Below are 15,005 nucleotides of genomic sequence, written 5' to 3'. Positions count from 1 at the left end.
CCGATAATTATTTTTGATGTGAGGCTATGATCTTCAATTCACCGCTCCTGAATCGGGTTTTCGGTGTCTGACACCACATGTTGCGAAGACCTTGTTTTAAAAATCAAACCAGTTTTGTTCCAAACGAAAAACATCCAGTCTGATAAAGTACATAATTATGGACATCATGAATGGTATCTTACTCATCTGAAGTGAAAATTAAATATTTAGGAGATTTTTCAATATTTACAATTTTTTAAGCGATTTCTCATGACGCCAAATTGACACATTTGCGAAGCTAAAATCATCAACTGGTACATGGCGTTGAGGATAAAGATTTACACCACGTGAAAGAGCATCATTTCTTCTTATAAAATCCGCTTTCAAAACTATGGGCAACTCAGAAGGAAATTTTTGAGGCCGCGAATTACAAGTAGTACTTTAGTGAAATTTGAGCTTTTCTGTCACGGCATTCCGTTGCTAAAACTCAGATAAACACAACATGAAAACGTTTCAAGCAACAATGGTTTATTAATTCTTGCTACAGGGCACTACCTGTGCATGACCTATGCTTGTAAGACTATTTTCCTTGGTTTTCTATCTTTTAGGGGCAGTGTCAAAAGATTTTAGCGGAGTTCAATAGCCGTACATGGGTCAGTTTACGTTGTCAACCGGTCGCAACACAAGTAAATATGGAATAAAATGAAACCAGGACTTCTTTCATTCAATCTTTCTTTGAAAAAAAATGGAGCAAATAGCTAAGAGTGCTAACTAATTCATACCTTTGTGCGGCCACACTGGATGTTTAAGAAATATGGGACATCTATAGGAAACATCGTAACACTTGAGGCCGTTTTATACATTTGGTCACAAAGATTGTGTTACATACATTTCACCGGTAGACCGCTGACCTTGCACTTACGTACGCCCTTGTCCACGGGATAGAAATCGATGTTTCGTCCAGCTAGACCCCAAAGACAATTAATTATATAATCAGTTCAAACTGAGATTACGGTTTTGGGTTATCACAATTTTATCTGGTTGCGTCTACACTCGCGCAGTTGTTTTGATTTTTGATAAAGTTTTTCAAATTTAACGTAGCCTGCGAATGCAGCCGCCTCTCATCGCTCCCGTCCCCGAGAAGCGTTTCGCGAGGCTACCATGAATGCTACTCAAGGAGAGTTAAAAGCAATGTGACTGTCTAGTTCATCTGGACAAGACCCAATTTTCAATTTATTGTTCACACAAATTGTCTGTTGTTTTCATACGATAAAAGATAGTTCATCCATCAGTAATGGCATTTGAGCAGACAAAGTATGGTTTCTTAGGCCTTAATGGGTCAAAGTAAGAACACGATCCAACAAGATCATGTTGCCTGAATGTATAGTGCTATGCTCTGAATTTTTAGAGTACTTGCGAAAGCCGACAGGCACTAATATCGAGGTCATTTTGTGGATAAGTCTAGATTGCAAAAATGTGATGCCCCGATTGCTTGAAATGATTAGCTGCCCAACTTGGTGGGACCGGCGCAGAATCAGTTTAGGCAGCGCCGTCTGATGCCACAAGCATCTCGATGTCTTGAGCAAATAGACCTGATTAGATGGCTGACATCGATTTCGAAGATATCAAGGGAAATTTTGCCCTGAAGTTTAGTCAGTTAGTTTTGTCACTTTGTAGAACTGGCTTTACAGCCAAAGGAGCGTAAAAATAAAAAAATAAATAAATAAATAACTTTTATTTACCCTCGGCAGTGTTTATAGCACAAGTGCTAGTGGGGCCGAGCATTAAACTTCATAAAGAAATAATAGCGTAGCTGTGCCGTCCAGGCTGTGAAACCCTGGCCCTCTTTCTGACAAAAATTGCTCCCCCTACGCTCCTCCCTTATTCCTACTAACAATGTACTGTGGTCGACTGTAGCAGGTGTGAGTCGTACTGCAGGAAATATTAGGGAAAATAGGGACGACAGTGGTGACGCAACCCCGTTTCCCTCCTCGCTCTTACCCTGCCGCCTCCCCACTAAGCTCCCCATTCTTTACGTCGGGAAACTGTAACAGTGACAAAGCACAGGGCCAAATAACTTCAAAAAAAAAATCACTAAAAATCGTAAATGTGTGTGGATGTAATAACCAGTAATTCAGAATCAAATTGCAAGCGTTATTAAAGGTAATTCTTATTTAAGGTCAGGAGTTTTAGCTCCGCCTCAGTTTTCAGTGTTCAGTCAGCAAACCCCGTGGCCCTTAGATAGTTTCGAATGTCTGTTTTACAATCTCTGATTGCAATACATTGGGTATTCGCTGGATTTCCAACACTTTGTCCACATTGTCCTCCAACAAACGAGGCATACTCACACGATACCATTTCGGCTCAATTTGTTTGAACGCCGTGAAACCAGAATCGAGCATGAAAGTTGGATTGCAGAGCAAAATAAACAAACTGAAGCGATCTGAATACCAACGTGGGCTAACTGCACGTTTAGAAAGTTCAGTGACAGAAAATACAGCTCACAAGTAAATCGCAGTTACAGTTTGTATCGAAGGGGCAGTGAAAAATTACCCTTGGCACGCGCCCGGGGGGTACCATTCGAGCAGAGGCCCTTTGATCTTCCTAGATAAGTCGAAGGGCCTCTGCTCGCAGGGTACCCGGGGGGTGAACCTTTATATAAAAATTGACGGGGGTGATCGTAGCTTTCGGGGGTTAAAATTCTTGGTTTGGTACCTGTCAAAGGTATGGCGGTACCTTTTAGCCAGTTTTAGGGTATTGAGCGAAAACATATAAGAGAAAGTTATTATAAATATCAGTCAACTGTCACTAAGCGTATTCATTTCAGAATTGGTACTACTAAATGGGAAAATTATACAGACCACGGCTACAAAACAAATTCTGGTACCCAGTTTTAGTGGTACTTTTCAAAATTTATGACGATCAACTCGTCAATTTGATATAGGAGTCCCCCTCCCCCTGGGGGCAAATGGTCTGCGCAAACTGTAACGCAATCTCTGCCGTTAAACGTATTTTTAAATCGCGGCAAAATGCATGTATCGTTCCTGATTGATGTGATGGTTTCTTCAATGTACAGAAAGCTCGCTAAAAAGGTATGAATTACGTAGCACTTGTAGCTATTGTTTCATTTGTTCTAAAGTAAGATTCAATGCAAAACATTCTGGTCCGAATTCAAAACGTTGACTACGTAAACTGACCTTTGTGACCTTTATACCCTTTTGAACTCGGGGTCTAATAAAACTGCTACAATCTTTTGTGCCTGCCCGAAATTGATTAAAAACCATGGAAAGTAATATTATGAACGTGGGCCATAACCTATAGCAAGTACCAACAAACAATTGTTGTTTGAAACGTTTTCATGTTGTGTTTATCTGAGTTTTAGCATCGGAATGCCGTGACAGAAAAGTTCAAATTTCACTAAAGTACTACTTGTAATTCGCGGCCTCAAAATTCTCCTTTAATGTTGCCCATAGTTTTGAAAGCGGATTTTATAAGAAGAAATGATGCTCTTTCACGTGGTGTAAATCTTTATCCTCAACGCCATGTACCAGTTGATGATTTTAGCCTCGCAAATTTGTCAATTTGGCGTCACGAGAAATCGCTTAAAAAATTGTAAATATTGAAAAATCTCCTAAATATTTAATTTTCACTTCAGATGAGTAAGATACCATTCATGATGTCCATAATTATGTACTTTATCAGACTGGATGTTTTTCGTTTGGAACAAAACTGGTTTGATTTTTAAAACAAGGTCTTCGCAACATGTGGTGTCAGACACTGAAAACCCGATTCAGGAGCGGTGAATTGAAGATCATAGCCTCACATCAAAAATAATTATCGGATCGAAGTAAAACATGTATTTCTTGCAATAGTTTACCGTGGGCTATGTTGTGAATTTTTTTGAGAATTTTGAATTTTTCGCTATTGCACACCTCTGGTTGATATTTCCAGACATCCGCTCTTAAGCGCGTACAAATCGGCATCTTTAGGCCACCAACGCCAGATATCCGATGCACTCAGCGGAGGAAACGAGTCAACAACTGGAACTCCAGTGATATAAATTTTGATGATTCTGTCAAGTTCCCTTTAGTTTCTAAAATTCAGAACATTGTGACCTCCGTCAGCTGTTAAGGTTACTCGTCAAAATCAAACTTCCTTGAGGCCTTCTTTGCCATATATTTCATCCATGTCGGACTGCAGATTCTAGTTTATGACAGGGCTGGTTGAACTTGTTAATTGACCAGTTCAAAAGCGATCAAGAAGGCTCATCATTGAAAGCGAGGACGAAGATTGATTTATATATTTCTGACTCGCCCTCGTGCGTTTGGTGGCTGCTTCTTCCAACTAATCAACCTTGCAACGCCGATTTTGCTATTTACTTGAGTTTCGACAATCCAGACGAGCCGCTCATGCAAGACGTTAATTTTCCAGGTTTTGAAAACCACAAAGCGTTAAAGCAGTCCGCTTGAACTTATTATTTCCTCGTTGAAAGATTTTCGAAGAATCAAAGCTCTTTACTCTCGAGAGGAGTTGAATGAAAATGGAACGTTGGCTTTTTTGACGGTTTTGACAGTTCCTGTCACGCTTGATATACTTTTTGATACATGTATATTGGTTCAATTAAAAGTAAGTCAAACTGATTCCTGCGCTGTAATGGCTCATCCGAACTTTTTGGTTCGGAATTTTTTTTCTTCACCGAAACACCCTGTAGACCCTCAATCGGTACCGGGTCATTTTTTATGCTTCACGTTTTATTTTATTTATTTATTTTTTTTTTTTTTGTGACAAAATGTTATATTTATAAAATATATCGAAAGTTCTCTTCAGTCGTGTAATAAATCTCTTATTAACCAAGCTTGCTCGAGACCCTACTGGGGGAATATCGACCCGAGGTCCGTACAAAAAAGACCAAGCACCGATATTCTCCTAGAACGGCCCTCGAGCTTGGTTAATTAAATATATGTCATTAATTGAGGACGTGGAAATAATCCTAAGGCTTCACGATTTAAATGAATGCAAGTCAGATGTACTTTCTTGTTAAAGCACAACTTACCTCGAACTTCTCAGTGTATGGATGAACTCCTAATGCTAGTGCAACCATTCAAATAAAAGCTACTGAGCCGTTCCTTTCTCTAGCACTTTTTATTATGCTGTGCAAAAGAAGTTCTAGCGTCTGATTCAAAGGATAACAACCAGAAGGGTGTCCTTTGAGCTGAAACGTCTTCAACATATGCAGTTTGCTTTGTTGTTAGCTTGTGAGCTCTTAAAAAAAACTGCTTCCAAGTCCTAAGTTATTTCACTGAAATTGGGGAGAGTAAGAATTGTGTGCTAACAGGAAACTATCTTGCCTGTACTTACTAATCAATAAAGAACATTGTATTTAAATAACCATAGTTAAAATGTTTATACCCAAGAGGATTAGTTCCTCCTAATTAATTTTTTCCGCAAAATCTTTAAAAGGGCAAGTAACATACCTCATTCTCAAACTCATTAAACATTCACAAAGAGAAAACAAAGGAAATTAGTACCATGAAATATGTTATGATATTTTGGCCAAATTTTACTTTAAATTTCTTCAAGAATTATTAATGGTTTGATAAGCCATATCAAACACTCCAAAGAGAGAGAAACAGAGAGTTAGAAAGAGTTTCCAAACACAACTTCACAGTGATTGGTCCTAACGTTTAGTATATTATTTCCCCGGCTGCTTTGATTTTAGTACTGTATATTCAGTGCACCGTATTCTTCTCTTTAACAGGTTTGATGGCAGACAAGCTCGGTTCGTACGTTCCATCATTTTACACTACGGGTGCCATAACTATAGTTGGGGCTTCCATCACATCACTTATGGCGTTTTTAAAACAACAACCTGAAGAGTCTTTGAAAACAGAATCCTACAGCGAAGAACTTTTGGTTACAGAAAAGGTTACAGTACTCTAATAATTTTTTTTTTTTTTAATTCGACGTATCCAGAATTTTCCTAGTTTATTAGCAACAAAAAATGAATAAAAATAGATGATAGGGGCAAGTGTGTTTTGTGAAGTTCACAAATGTTAGTGCACCATGAAGGATGCTGGATTCAGTTGGGTCAAGAAATTGAGTGGCCCTATGGGTGATGGAGTCCTCTTGTACCACGTAGTTGGTTTACTCTGATTTCTGCATCCTACCGAATTGCTGAGCTCTCAAATTACGTTCTAACCTTCCAACCACCCAGCGCTGGATGTCAGCTTTTGTTTTGGACACGTGACATAGAGGGGACTCTAGCGGCTATCATGCCGGATCGTTGAAGAAAGCAGTGATAAAGTAGTTGGGACATTGATTGGACTGTGGATTCATAATGATAGTAACAATGTTAAATGAACACATTTTCGCATCAGAGATAATACCTAACCATAATACATACTACATATATACGGAACCTCGTCCCAAAAGATCCCAAAACCTCGTTCCCAAAGTCCTGGGGTCGAAGCGAGGTTGGTATTTGATACAGGCCACAGAATCGAGGTCCCGAAGGACCGCTCATTTTTTAATAGGAGGGGCTGGTTGCTGGAATTTGGGCCATCCGAATATAATGATCACTCTTCCTCTCGGAATGTCAAACTGAGACTTAACTTTACTAGCTGCTAGTGAATCTTGTTAAAATATATTTACAGCTTTTCGAATTCAACGGAAGAACGTGTTTTATAAACAAATATTAAAGAAATTAGCAAGCACCATACTGACTGCTGGGATAGAGTATTGGGTACACAACGCCGTAATACACCATCTTTAACAGTGTAGGATTTGTGCTAAGGGGTGGTCTTGACGACCGAGTCCAATATTTTGACTTTTTCCCTTAGTAACTGTGCACAGTCTGGCTACTAGCTCCTAGGCCTCTGCAATATGTTTGCTGCCCGTAATTATGCCAAGTTTTGGAGGAACTCTGGACTAGACCCCAGCTTAACTTAGGCAATTAAACATACGGGTACGGATGAAAATCCATGGTGATCAAGCGAGAAATGTCAAGGTTGGGAATTCAAATGCGTCCGCTGCTCTCATGCGCTGTTGTCAACTCTCGTGCTGTCTTGCGCTGAAGCTATCAATCTGCAAGATTTTTAAATACAATAGCTAGACTTTAAATTTCCGTTCTTGTTTGATTGCTTCTGTGAAAAGTGCTATGGAAGGTCGCGTTTTGTGGACGAATTTAAATAAAAAAAAAACTTTTCATTGCCGTTCATTGGACGCAAGTGGACTCTCATGTGACCAACTACGTCCACATTGTCGTACTTGTCATAATTTTTTTTGTGGGGGGAAGAAAGATATGCCCATTTGATAATTGTCCCTGGTATTCGCCCCAGGAGGAAGTTCTAGAGTTAAGGGACTGGTCAAAAAGTATAGGGGGTTGGGGGGGGGGGCGGAACAGAGAGGTGGTGGCTCATCAGTTTTTGAGCCCTTGGTAGGGTTGGTTCGTTCAATTTTCAGCTACTCATACCGGGGGTCATCCTATTTTATGACAGGAATATTCACACATGTAATTGTAAAACAATAATTGTTTTTAATAATCAAAGTCTTGATACTACTGGAACAGTTTGCCAGCCATTTAAAGTGGAACAGCTTTACTGTTCTGCAATTTATTGGTATATGTAAGACGTTGAGCCGAAATTATTGCTTAAAACATACTCTCAAACAAACCTCTTGTGTCCTTTTATACAAAACGCAATTTTAATAAAATGATTTGTTTTATTGCTGTTTAATATTCTGCTACCTTAATCAATATCTCACAACCTATATTCCAGCAAGAAAGCAAACAAAGAAACATGAACACCTATTTCTTCTCGCACAAATATATCAGTAATAAACAGTAATAAAGGCATTCCAGCAAAATTAAATGTATTCAAAATGCCACTGAGAACTGTATATGGGTAGTATATATCAAGAAAGGCGAACAACTATAAAATTTGTCAAATAGCCTTTCTCATTTTAAAAATTGCAGAAAAAAATGATGTTCTGGGGGAAGTTAGAAGTGATACCTCCGATGATGACAACACCCCCCCCCCCCCCCTCACAAACCTGGCTTGCAACAGTTGGAGTGACAGTGATAGCGATGCGCCGTTAATTATATAAGCGTACTTCAACAAACTTAATTCCCCACGAAGCGAGGCCAGAGGTCTATGATTTTGTCATACACGAAATGTCATTGGATTGGATTTTCTTTCTCTCCCAGGACGATAACTGAATGGAACAAACTTCCAGAAGAAACTGTTTCCCGCCAATCTCTCTTTATTTTTTAAAGTAAACTAATTTAATTCAATTTCATTCTTATCGGTAGATTAATTTTTATTGTTATTTTGTTTATTTTAGTATAGTTCTATTTATTATTATTCTGCCCACATTATAATATTTAGATTTAGATTTAGATCACGTAATTCCAATCTTCATTCAGGGATGGATCAGCCAGTTTTGTACCACCAGGAAGGGGTGGCGCATGTGTTTTTTATCCACTACATTTCCAAATGCTCCAGACAGCCCCCCCCCCCCCCCCACCAATACTTTTTGATCAGTCCCTAACTTAATTTGAATACCAAAGAGACCTCCTTTGAAGGCAAATCATCTACTTTTTAGAAACTTAAATAACCGTAAGTTTTTCTATAACTAACAGTTCTTCATCATCGTAAGATTGTCTTTCAGCTGTTTCCTTGGGGTTTTCTTTTATAAAAGCCATGAGTGATGTGATCGAGGCTCCCGCTATCAGCACTGCACCCGCCGTGTAGAACGTGGCAGTGTAAGAGCCGAGCTTGTCTGCCATCAAACCTGTGGAAAGAATGTAAAACCATTAAAGATGCTTTAGTAAATAATTACTTCCATTAAAAATAGATTTGTTTTGAACAACTTTCGAAGGCTGAGATAAAAAGAGAAGTTCTATAAAAATCATTCAGTTTGATTATTTTTTCTTGACTATTGGTCCCCACGACGATCGATTGAACGTTAACAAGTACCCCTGAACCTTAGGAGTCCTCAGTCAAATTTTATACAGGCAGGCTCCGCCCCAACGTTCCAACTCTCGCTCCTCGACATATTGAGTAATTATCAAAATGGATTCCCTTTCTTGTCTGGGGCCCGTCTCTCGAAACTCTCATGAACTTAGTGGCCCAAAAAGTATTGTATGTGCGCAATGTCAACAGATATTCAATTTTTGTTTATTTTGAAAGCTAAAGTATGAAATCATTAAAGGGCTAAGATATTCATCAGACCCGGTAAGTTATCGGTATTTTCAAGAAATGGGCCCCTGAACCTGAAAGACAACGATAAATAATAACTAATGGCCCGAAACCTTTTCCCAATTTTAAATTTACCTCCTGACTCCGGTTTGAAATTTTTAGATCTGACTACTATTTCTTTTCACTGTACAGCAACGATTTTTTCTTTAAGCTTTCGAAACACCCTCCAAGGGGAGCCTTCCCGTATAACTCACTATAGGAAATCCCCCCTCCCCCTCCCCTTCCTCCGAGCATAAAGGTCATTCCTGTACAACAGCTGAATTTCCTATAGATGACCTTGAACTATAAGAGGAGAGGAGCAATATCTACAGAGGACTCACCAAAAATTTAAAATGCCTTTCGGAATCATTGCTTAACAGATACTGGCAGTCCCTGATAGAGATGAAGAGTTGAAGGATGAAATAGTTACGTCTGTGAGTGACTAATATGGTTGAGTGCATGTGACCTACCAGCATACGGAGGTCCGATACCGACACTAAAACCAATAAAGAACAAGATGTAGCCCCATGCTTGATTGACTTTGCGTTTACCAACACACTCCAAAACCATCAAAGAGAATTGTCCATTAAAAGCGCCGTCCATGAGTCCAAACGTCAGGAATATTGCCACTATGGAGCCGAATGATGTCGCTAACGGCAGACATAAGACGCACAATCCACTGATGGTCATGCCTCCTTGATAAAGATGAAATCTGTTGAAGTATCTCAAGTCTCCCAGTTTGCAGAACAAATGTCGACTGAAGAAAGAAGTTATGGCAAAATATGTGAACAGCATCGAAGCCTTGTTTCCAGGAATATGAAGTTCTTGGTTACAGTGTTTGACCTGAAAAAGAAAGAAAAACTGAGTTACTGCATGACTCCAGAGAAAAGGTAGATTGCTTGATTGTTTGTTGTTTGCTTCTTTGTTTGGTCAACTGGGTTAATTGGTTGGTTGGTTGGTTGGTTGGTTGGTTGGTTGGTTGGTTGGTTGGTTGGTTGGTTGGTTGGTTGGTTGGTTGGTTGGTTGGTTGGTTGGTTAGTAAATAACGCAATCAATCGACTAGTTGATTAAGCAGTTATTAAGTCGGGCAGGTGACTTTTCTGTCCTACGTAAATAGAGATGTTCGACGTGACCAGTCGGAAATGAAAAAGAAAAACATGACGAGAGATCATAATACTTACTATATGTACAGTTGGAATGTTATAACTCAAATTAACGACAGTGAGTGAGGTTAACAGGATCCAGAAAGAGCGATTCCTGAATAGAGATGATGTTTGTGTTTCTTTCTCCCTTGTTTTGGCGCTTTTATTGTCATTTAGTTCTTTCTTTAACTCGTCAACAGGAACAAAGACAGTTGAACACAAAGCACTTAAAAAATGCAGTAGTGCAATTCCTCTAAGTGTCCATCTCCATCCAAACGCACTTAATAGGGATTGAACTAATTGAGTCATTACGAGCATGCCTATCGCAGGTGTAGATGCCACAATACCAACTGCCAGTGAACGCCACTTGACGAAGTGTTGCAGAACAACCATGAAAGAGGATTTGTAGATCATTATATGCCCAAATCCGGCGAGAACACCATATGTGAGGTACATCATCCACAGTTCAGAAGACAGTGATGCGAGGGAATAACCAATTATTGATGCTACTGAGCCCAACAAGGCAGCAAGCCTGCAGCTGAAGCGATCGATGACGAAGGAACAAATGGGACTGACAAGGGATCCGCACGCCATGTGCAGGGCACCAACCCATGCTGAAAGAAAAAGTGTTGCGAACGTAATTGGAATCTCAATAAACCTCGTAAGACAGCTGAGATGGCGGCGGAATTGTCACAAAACAGATGTTTCTTTTAGTAGAGAAAATGGTTGACAGAACGTTTTCCACGAACATGTAAGAACTATAAGTACTGGGTAAAATATGAAGCAGAGATCTGTATGGGCGTTTACAATGGCTCGCCTTCGGCTTGCCATTGTAGAGCTCATACAAATCGGACGCAAATATTTTACCGTACTTGTGAAAAGAGACAACAAATTGAATGCAAAGTATTTTTACGCGATTCGGTCATTGGACATGCATGTCAAAATATCATTGGTCCCACTGGAGAGAGAGCACGGGACAATAGTAGAACTATTTATAATTTATAATTTTCAGTCAATGGTAAACCGTGAGTATGGCGACAGGTTTTCGTTCTCCGAAAACTGAAGCGAAAGAAATTGCCTTACTGTCTGAAACAGTACTCAAAAATACGAAATACAATACAAAATGGGCGGTGAACGTTTTACTACCTAGCAGAACACGAGAATGAAAAAAAGCGCAGGTGGAAACATTTGCAGAGAACGGACTTGAGAGGACTGATGTTGAGGACTCGTCAGCCCCACTCGAGCACATGTCCGCAAAGAGCTTAAACTTCTGGAAGTGCAAATTCATTTGTGAAGGAACAGTACCCTCCTAAGATGCTCTACCTACTTGTTTGCGGCATCAACCGCCATTTGGCAAATGTACAGGCGAAAATGGCTTTCACATACTGGACAAAAGTGATAGGAGGTTAAACGACATTCTTTGAAGAAATATTTTTGTTGTTGTTGTTGTCTTGTATTTTAATCAATAGAGATCTGTATCAAAAGTTAATGAATACTAATAAGCTGAGCAGGAGTTTGTATCAAAAGTTAATTCTACTGTTTAAATAATTCATCAACCCCAGCCTTTTCCTGCTACCTACTCAATCCCTCCCCGTGCTATCAAACAGTTGATTTATATTGAGGTTTACAGAGGTGTACATGTGACTCAAATACAGTACTACCTATTGATTGGTCATAACTTTGATGAATAATTAATGAAGTTTGCAACAACAGTTGCCTCCTACTTTCGCGCACATTCACGGTCCCAGCGAACCTTTCCCTATTCCGAGCTATGAACAGTTTTACTTGGATACCTTAATACGGTTATTTATTCTCTGTCTCTCGTTTTCCTTTATAGCTTGAAATCGCTGGAGTCGTCACTGTAGGTTGAAGCTCTCTCGGAATCAAAGAAGCCATTTTCCAAGGTCGAGGAGGAATAGGTGGGTAACATTTAACAGCACTCGGTAATGTTTCATACGCCTCTAGGATCGTAAGTAATACAGCATGAAGCTCCGTTCTTACCGGTGACGTTTTGTCTTCATTCAACCTAGTAATCCAGCGTCTGACCATGTGTTTTGAAACGCCGAAATTAGGCTTTTGGCTAATTGACCTTTACAACGCCTTCAACATAGTTCTTTCAGAACTTGACCTCCCTTTTTTCCGACGTATAAAAACAGACTTAACAATGCCTTTCAGGGGAAGAAAAACAGCCCTGATTTCGCATAAATAATAGAAGTTATGAGCCAATCCTAAGTTACACTAACACTGCATGGGGTGAACTATCAGCTGCATCTAGCAAAAGTTTGCAGCGGTTGCAAAATCGTGCTGCCCATATTAGTCAAAGACGTGATTCCTCTAGAGATAGTATTAGTTCATTAGGATGGTTTGATTTAGAAACAAACCGCAAAATACACAACTGTATTTTAGTTCTTAAATGTTTACATGGCTCAGTACCTCAGTATTTATGTGATTATTTTATAAGGAATTGTGATGTACATAGCTACAACACTCGTAGAAAAACAGATATACATCTACCCAAGCCTAAACTTAGCCTTGGTAAACGCACCTTTAGATTTTCAGGTTCTATCCTTTTTAATTCACTACCTATTTGAAGGTAAAACAGCACAAGTCAGTTTTTCTTAACTATTTAAATTATTTTATTTTATTTTATTTTATTTTATTTTATTTTATTTTATTTTATTTTATTTTATTTTATTTTATTTTATTTTATTTTATTTTATTTTATTTTATTTTATTTTATTTTATTTTATTTTATTTTATTTTATTTTAATTTTTTTTTTTATTTTTTTTTTATTTTATTTTATTTTATTTTTTTTTTATTTTTTTTTTATTTCACTGTCACGGTTTATTACCAGGACCCCTCTTGATAACAGCCATGTAGCTGAATGTGCCACCCAGGATAAATAAAGTTTACTTACTTACTTACTAATTTCAACTGCCGAAACAGGTTAAAACAATTCTTATGGTACAAAAGCAAACTGCCATAATTCTTTTGATAGCTATCACTAGTTTGGTCTTGTTCAGACATTTTAATGAATGACCACCGGCTAAATGACAAAAAGTACTCAACCAGTTTATGAAAGTTAATGAATACCACGATGTGTGGTCTCGCCCAAGACATGTCTCAAGCCTACGAGAATGCCATAGGTAGACATATCACCATAAGCCACTTCAGCAGGTTTAGTTGATAGTTGCATCGTAACAAATCGAATTATTTGATATTTTGAACAAATTGATTACAATACTTCACGTTCCTTTTATTTCGTTCTAAACGGAAAGTTCTGGTGTGAGACAATAGAGACAAATGCAGGTAATGACACCGACCGATTCCAATGGTAAACCACTCTCCCATGAAGCCTATTTCCCTTAAATGTTTAAATGGTGATTTAAAAGCGCTGCCATAGGGAGTAAATAAGGTGGAACCTTGTTTATATGGTAGTTGACGGGCCATAAGTGGCATTAATGAGGTGGTCATAGTGACGAGCTTCGTTGCTATGGCAATCACTGTATCAGCCTTTATTAGGCCAAAAAAGTGGTGACTATGACAAGATGGTTGTATATAAGATGAGATTCAAAGGTGGAGTTAAACTGACTATGCGTCAAATTGGACGAGATTAATAAAGATGGAGTGTAAGTTGACTGACACTCTAAAGGCCGATTTAGACGGTACAAATTTTGCTTACCAATGTCGCATGCGATTTCAAGAACGCGCGCTGCTCGCGTCATGCAAAAAATCGTACCTAACTCTCGTCATTCAACATTGCCTATCACCTACGATTGTCGAACGATATTTTTTGTGACGTACACGACAGTCATAAGCGAGTTGTACGTTTGATTTACACGAAACAATTCGTGTCGTAGGCCTGTCGTAAGATTGTCGCATGCGACAAAGTCGTACCGTGTAAATCGCCCTTTACTTTTGTAAGCATCTCTAAATCTCTTACCTGCTGCTTGTCGAGTTTCTTCAAAGTTTTCCATCAGAGGGGGGAGTAGCAAGCCGAAACTGTAGGTGACGCCCGCGACAATAGCAACTGATATCCCCGAAGCGAAACACACTAACCACGACCAACAGCTGTCCGGACGCCATTCGGACATCATTTGTCCTTCGTATGGAGGTACATGTGTACCACTGTAGTCTTCTAATTCGTCTTCTGCTCTGCGCTTCTTGCTCATGGTACTGTTCAATGCATGCTTAGGGCTGAGATGAGCTTGTAGCACTATCGATTTCTTAGCTATGGTTGCAATAAACCCTCTTAGCCTGAACTGTGTTTTGTCTATTCAGCCGATTCAGTTTGCAGGCCAAAACATGACTGTTTTTCCTAACGCGTGAAAAATCACTTAACGACGCATTATGATCAGAATACCTTAGGAGAAAAATAACGAAAATGTGTCATATGATATCCTTCTACTTTGTTCAGAATTCATCAGTACTTGTTGAATAATCACAACCCCCATTGGACACATTCTGTGGTAAAATCTTGGACACTGAACCATACAGACAAACGCGACAAGATAAATTGAAAACAGTGATTTATGATTTGCTTATGATGACGGTGACTAGGAATCTCTTTCAAGGGGTTTTGTTTTGGTCTGCTTTGAAATGCTTTGTCTTTTTACAGCCTTATGAAATAACAAGCCTACCCATCTA

General features: G+C 39.0%; 2 protein-coding genes across 2 annotated transcripts in view; one reads left to right on the top strand and one right to left on the bottom strand.

Annotated features, from left to right (window-relative positions):
- The window catches only part of LOC146465221 (monocarboxylate transporter 10-like), a 13,842-nt gene extending 7,839 nt beyond the window's left edge, over positions 1-6,003 (top strand). The window contains exon 5 of the mRNA XM_085128668.1: positions 5,738-6,003. Within this exon, the coding sequence (XP_084984794.1) occupies positions 5,738-5,919 (182 nt within the window). The 3' untranslated portion in view covers positions 5,920-6,003. The remainder of the gene's footprint in view (positions 1-5,737) is intronic.
- Positions 6,004-6,158: 155 nt separating this feature from the next.
- On the bottom strand, positions 6,159-14,559 carry LOC146465220 (monocarboxylate transporter 10-like). The gene is made up of 4 exons (XM_085128669.1): positions 14,302-14,559; positions 10,397-10,971; positions 9,686-10,058; positions 6,159-8,769 (listed from the first exon to the last, which is right to left on the bottom strand). The coding sequence occupies exons 1-4, from the start codon at positions 14,528-14,530 to the stop codon at positions 8,585-8,587; spliced, it is 1,362 nt and encodes a 453-aa protein (XP_084984795.1). The 5' UTR covers positions 14,531-14,559; the 3' UTR covers positions 6,159-8,584.
- Positions 14,560-15,005: the final 446 nt, after the last annotated feature.

This window comes from Pavona decussata, unplaced genomic scaffold (assembly GCF_977016875.1).
Source record: "Pavona decussata unplaced genomic scaffold, jaPavDecu1.1 SCAFFOLD_156, whole genome shotgun sequence".
In the NCBI taxonomy this organism is placed as follows: Eukaryota; Metazoa; Cnidaria; class Anthozoa; order Scleractinia; family Agariciidae; genus Pavona; species Pavona decussata.
This window is presented reverse-complemented; position numbering and strand designations above follow the sequence as displayed.

Coding starts and splice junctions, on each gene's coding strand:
- LOC146465220 (XM_085128669.1), bottom strand. CDS start 14,530: ATGAGCAAGAAGCGCAGAGCAGAAGACGAATTAGAAGACTACAGTGGT. Junction 10,972..14,301: donor AGAAACTCGACAAGCAGCAG/GTAAGAGATTTA, acceptor TTTTTCTTTCAG/CATGGGTTGGTGCCCTGCAC. Junction 8,770..9,685: donor TATCGGACCTCCGTATGCTG/GTAGGTCACATG, acceptor TTCTTTCCACAG/GTTTGATGGCAGACAAGCTC.